The 6,000-nt window shown below is 59.3% G+C and overlaps 1 protein-coding gene across 1 annotated transcript in view; it reads right to left on the reverse strand.

Moving 5' to 3' along the window:
• Window positions 1–4,965, reverse strand: part of EBF2 (EBF transcription factor 2) — a 182,225-nt gene extending 177,260 nt beyond the window's left edge. The window contains exons 1-4 of the mRNA XM_010995718.3: window positions 4,436–4,965; window positions 1,777–1,933; window positions 604–667; window positions 291–346 (exon numbers count right to left, since the gene is read on the reverse strand). Coding sequence (XP_010994020.1) covers window positions 291–346; window positions 604–667; window positions 1,777–1,933; window positions 4,436–4,566 — 408 coding nt within the window. The 5' untranslated portion in view covers window positions 4,567–4,965. The remainder of the gene's footprint in view (window positions 1–290; window positions 347–603; window positions 668–1,776; window positions 1,934–4,435) is intronic.
• Between the last annotated feature and the right edge of the window lie 1,035 nt (window positions 4,966–6,000).

The raw sequence follows: 6,000 nt of genomic DNA on the forward strand, positions 1-6,000 counted from the left end.
CAAAAAAGACTGTGGGCGGTGGGGGTGCTGAATCTCCCAATTGCTTCCCCTCTTCATCCCTCTGCTCGACTACCCTCGACCCCCAGCGTCTCCCCAGCCCGGATAATTGAGAAGAGTGGGGAGGGCGATTTTTTTTTTTTCCAGAGTAGACCAGGTGCGGGTTGATGCGGAGGGTCTATGAAGACTGACCCAGGAAGTCATGGAGGGTGAGGGCAGGTCAGGGACAGGCTGGATGAGGGAGAGGGGAGATTGGAGGGGGAGAGGAGGAGCCGAGTGACCGCGAGGCTCACCTGCTTGGTGACCGAGTCGATGAGCCTGACGTACAGGTCCTGCTCCGTGCGGACACCTGCGGGGGAGGCGGGCGGGCACGAGGTGAGGGCGGCGCAGCCCTTCCGGGCACCCCAGACCCGTCTGTGGGGCCGGGGCTGAGTGCAGGTTGAGCCGTCCTGGGGGCAAAGATCACCCGCCCGACCCCCTGGCTCCGAGCGGGCCTCCCGCAGCCCTGCTCTCCCCGGGCCTGGAGCCCGCCCGCCAGCGACCGCAGCAAGGTCAATGCTTCCCGGAGAAAGGAGCGCGCGGGCGCCGCGGGCGCAGGGCGCTCACCGTTGCTGTAGAGGAGCTGTAACTTGTAGTGGGTGCCGTTGTTGGTCTTCTCGTTGCCTTGTTCCTGAAAAGACAGAGTCCTTTGCTTTCCAGCCCCCCAAAATGAGAAAGAAAGAAGAGAGAGGGCTTCCCTACCCTAACCCCTGCCATCTTTCAACCGACAGCTTTGAACAACCCCCTGCCCAGCCCCGGGTCAAAGGGCAGGAGCGGCAGCCGTTCGCCAACCTCCGAAACTTGCCAAGGCTCGCTGTCACTTGACCTTTTCCACCGGTCTGCTCCCCCCCTTAAAAATGTCCTCAGAAGTGCCGCCCCAGAGGTGGGACCCCCAGACATTGTGTCTACGGCTGCGTTTAAACAGGCCCCACCCAACCCATCGGGCTCTGCCTTTCCTTAGGAAGCCCCAAGGCTTCTCTTGGCAGAAAGGTAAAGGGACCTGTCATTTGGAAGGGCAGCGTTCGGCCCTACCTGGCCAGGATGGAGTCTTGGGGCCACCAGCTCAGGGACACAGGCCCAGATTCAAGAGGAATCTTGGGAAGGCCTGCTCCAAAACTCCATTGTATAGATGAGGAGACAGGCCCAGAAAGGGCAAGACACTTCCCTTTCTTCTCACATGGCTTCATTTGAGATCAAATTCAGCCCCCATAACCCAGCCTGGGCCGGGAGCAGGCACTGCCTTGGGAACCAGAGTGGAAAAGAAGGCTAAGGGGATGGGTTGGGAGGCCGGGCTGTGGGTTTCCACCTACTACCTGTCTAACCCACCCTGCCAGCACTGACAAGTGCAAAATAATTAATAATAATAATAATAATAATAATAACAATAATAATAATAATAATACAGAGAAGGGCAGCCTGGGCCCTGAGTATACGTTTAAACTATGCTCTAGTTGGAAGGACATTTGCTCCGCGGTCAGTCGGTGACCAGGCTCTGTTAATGATCCGGAAGCCCGGTTCGAAAAGCCACAAGCGCCCCTACAAAGGGAGGTGTGGGAGGGGAGTGCGGGCGGGAGAAGATGCGGGAAAATCGACTGATTCAGAGGCCGGGGGTGAGAAGCCTCGATTTCTCATCCCTCCTGATGTGAGTGGAGAAGTGTCGGAAGTGACAGATGGGATCTTTAGTGCTTTGCAAGGAGGTAGTTATTAAGCTGCCAGGGGAAGAGGGGGACCTCTGCTTACTTTGTCGTTCTCCACAAAGTCTACGAAGGCAGTGCGCTCAATCTCCACCGGCTGCCCCTGCCTGTCGTAGAGTGCCAGGACGAAATGAAAGAAGTTGGATTTCCTCAAGTTGGAGGGAGGCTGCTTCTCAAAGTGGGCCCGGGACAGGGCTACTCCGCTGCGCACGAAGAGACACGGAGGACACCGCATCCGGGGAAGGAGAGAAAGACACGATGTTACCAACGCGCCCATGCAACACCGCAGACAGTCAGGGGTCCCTGTCCGGGGTCCAGACTTCTGGAGCCCTCGGGCCTTCTTTTCAATTAGGATTAAGAAGTGAGGACTCCTCAGAGGAGTGGCCACAGGGATCGGGTGGCAGGGCCGACGACCCCGAATGCTGTCACTGCCAGCTGTTCCAGCCTCCGGGCATCCCAGCACCCAGCAGCTCAAAGTCTGGCCTTTAGTGGAGACCAAAGGATCATGACTACAGACCGAGGCCCCCAGGAGTCCCCTGAGGCACTGGCCCAAGTCTTGTCCCATTAGGTGGCCCAATCTTCTGCGGACTGGGTCAGGATTCAGGGCTGGGCCCCAGGCTTAGGGGACTAAGCGCCTCGTTACTTTTAAAGAAATGACCCTATTCCTTCATCTTCATTGGAGTTACCTGTCCCGGCACTACTGCCCACAACGCCCCCCCCCACCACCACCACCAAGCTATCCCGAAAGGGCGGTGGGCAAGAACCCCTCTGAGCGGATGGGAAGCCCAGAAGCCAAGCCTGGGTCCTACAGGGAGAGGCCTCACTGCCTGCTTTCCTCGCTCTTCCGAAAAGTTTTGCCCGGGGCAGTAGCAGGGTGGAATCCCCTTGAACCAGTACCAGGCTTCTAGGGCCATCGCGTACGACCTGATACTGAGGACCTTGCCCCTAGAACTGCTGAGCCTGGAGAAGCCAAAATGTTATTAAGAGGCTGGAATGTCCACGCCTGGGGCTGTGGGTCTCCCGGCTCAAGCCGCATCTCTGGGCCGCGCGGGCCAAACGCGCCGACCGCGATACCGGTGTTGGAGAACCCGGGAGGCTCCCTGGAGCGTACTGAGTATGTGCACACACCTCCCTGCCGACCTACGGCGGCCGGGGACAAACTGGCCGCCAGATCACATTTAACAGGAGACTCACGGCCCAGGCGAGCGCGCAGGTGGACGGGACTGCCCCGCGGTGCTGGGGTCGCCGGGCGTCTTGCTCTAGGGCACGAGCACTTTCTCTCTTTTGAAGGGTGTAAAATTTTGGCTAGAATCCCCCCCTCCCCATCGGACTGCCTGTTTTAACTGTAACAATTATTTGATCGGAGAAGGGAGGAAAGTAGGGGAGGCCTCTTCCAGGTGCTTGGCTAAGGAAATGCGCCGAAGAGCCCGCTCTGCGGTGCTGCCTGCTTTTCCTCGGCCTGCAGCCCAGAGAGTCCCCAGACGGCTGCGGAAAGCCGCCGCCGTGGCCTGCCATCTGCTCGAGGACACGGGCGCGTCCCGGTCTCGGGCAGGAGGGAGGGAGCTGCCGCCTGCTCCGGTCTCCGGAGCGTAGCGGCTTTTGCTTCCTCTCCTCCAAGAGTAGTGGCCGGTTCGCTCTACCCGGGACTCCAGGTAGAGTCGTGACCTGTCTAGAAAAGAAGTAGTTTCTCCGCGTGAAGCTAGGACTTAGAGGGGGATGGCCAGGAGAGCGGACAGAGAGGCGGCAGTCGTGGGAAGAAGTTCGTGAGCTCTTTGGGGTAAGGGGGCTGTCTCTGACAGACAAGGTCGTAGAGACCACAAATGCCAGCTCAATAGTGGTGATGAGGGAGGGGAACCAGAATGTCTTCATGGGGTGGCAGCTGGACAAGGCATTTACTATCTCAGCAGGAGGATGCTCAGAAACAGTCAACTTCAGGGACGAGCAAAACTAGAGGCTGTGACTGCTGCTTTTGCAGCGCGTCTCCTTTCCTCGCCTTTTTCCTACGGGCTGCTTCTACTGTTATTCCATCTTTTCTCTTTAGTCTCTTCTCTCCCCTCACCCCCGCCTCTGTGCGTCTGGTCCGCTGTTTTATCTCTGCTCCCGGACCCTCCAGTCTGCGCCCCTCCCAGAGCACCCGGCTGCTTTGCCTTCACAGGCAGCCGCTCCGGCCTCCACGGCTCCTCTAGCCGCCGCCGCCATCTGGCCGTGGGCTCCCCGCCTCCAGGAATCGCCCGGCAGGATGCGGGAGGAGAGGCGCTCGCAAGCAGCTTGGCGGAACCCGGGAGTCGCCGGAAAGCCGGCTGTCCTCCGGTGGTCGCCGCTGCCGGCTGGGTGCTCACGCTGGGCTCCGGACCCGGCCCGTCTTGCAGGACTAGGGGCTGAGCTGCGAGGCGTCGGATGCTACTTTGTTATTTTTCCTCCCAAAGAGTAGTCTGTGGGGAAGGCGTGCGGGAGAAACACAAACGACCCAGGCAGTTCAGAAACTTGAGTGTTGGCCGCGGGGTAAGTGTTCCCCTAACCGCAGCGACCTGCCTGCCGGAGGGCGAGCCCCAGCGCGCCAGGCCAGGGCGACATATAGGGGGAGGGAGCGATCAAGGGCCAGGGCAGCGAGGGTGGTGACACACAGAGAGAGACAGAGATCGAGAGAGCGAGAAAAGAACAAGCGAGAGGCTGAGAGCATAATAAGTGTGCGGCCGTCTCGTTACCTCTGCGCCGCGACATTGGCGTCCACCACGCCGACATTCCGGACCCAAGACCTGACCGAATCCATCTCGGCGCCCAGCGATTTCTCTTTCAGAGCTGGTCCTCTTCCTAAAGTATCTTGGATGCCAAACATTTAAAAAGTCTGATCTACTGTCGCTTTAAAAATGAGTTACAACTCTGTCCTCACTGTTCCCAACGTTGTCACCAAACCGTCTCCTCCAAACCAATCCAAGAAAAGGGATCAAGTGCCGAAGTTTGAGTCTCTCTTGGGGGGGTGGGGGGAGAGATAACCCGTCCTTTGCTTCCACGCGTGAGGTGCGGACAGATGTAGTTAAAGTTTGGGTTCTGTCCTTCGGAAGTTCAGATCTGCCGCCTCAGGCCCTCCACCCTAGGTCGCTCGCATCCTTCCAGTGGCAGCGCTGCCTCCAGAAAGTGATCACAATTTTGAAGCATCACCTGTTCTGGGAGAAACAGGAGGAGATTGATGGCTGCCTAATCTCTCCTCTTCCTCCTGGTCCCCCACCTCCCTCCCTGCTCCTCCCTACCGATCCAATTTAGAAAAAAAAAAAAAAAAATCCCCAACAGGATCAGTTGTAAAAGGAAGGGGAAGACCCGGAGCGGAGAGGAGGCGGTGGCTGCGAGCGCTGCGGAGCCGGGCTGCAGCCTCGCGCCTGCCCCATGAATGGGTTACTACGGCCTGGGCCGCGGGAGGCGGAGTCGTGGCCCGATAAGGAGCCTCATTTGCATAGACGCTCGGGATTGGCCGGCGCTGGGCAGGCCCGGCCGACGTCCTCAGGCGGCGCGCGCCACGCTCGGCGTTGCCGGGAGTCCGGGAGGTGAAAGGGGACAGAAAGCTCCCGGCACTCGGTCCTTGCCCAGACCCCATGTGCGTGCGTGGGGGCCCGCAAAGCCTGCACTGAAGCAGGGTAGTCCAGCCCTGCGGGCTGGTACGTGTCCGCTCAGTCTGGTCGCGGGAGCCGGAAGCTTCCGTGGATCCTGCCTCTAAATGCAGGTTTTTGTAGCCTGTCGGGAGGCATATTCATTCCCGGGGCTTGGGTTCTGTGTGCAGGTTTGTGAAGAAGCGGAGAGCGTGACCACATGTACTTCTGTTTTGTGCAAACGTTCCCCAGAACAACCCAGTTCCCTGGACGCTCTCCCAAGTCTCCTGGAGTTACTTGGGGACACTCAGATTTTGCATGCGGTTTACAAGTTGAGAGAGGATACATGAATGAAAGAGGGGGGTGGGGTGCGGTGGGGGAAGAACAAGGCTCAAATGCTATTCAAATAAACAGAGTGTCGGGGAAAATGGTCAAAGAGCTAAGGAAAATACCCCCGGGCGGACGCGAGCGGGAGTTGCACCCTGCAGATGAGAGGCTGCTGACAGATCGTGGCAGGCTGAGTGCGAGAGCTGCCCGGCGTTGTCCCTCCTGTCCCCCTCCCCCCCGAGTTCCCTAGCCCGGGGGAGCCCACAGAGGAGCTGCAGAGAGGCAGCAGGGGAGTCGCGGAAACTTTGCCCAAGGCGCGCGGTCGCCGCGGTGCTGGCCGCGGGCTGGTGGCCGGGAGGCTG

This window comes from Camelus dromedarius, chromosome 36 (assembly GCF_036321535.1).
Source record: "Camelus dromedarius isolate mCamDro1 chromosome 36, mCamDro1.pat, whole genome shotgun sequence".
NCBI lineage: Eukaryota > Metazoa > Chordata > Mammalia > Artiodactyla > Camelidae > Camelus > Camelus dromedarius.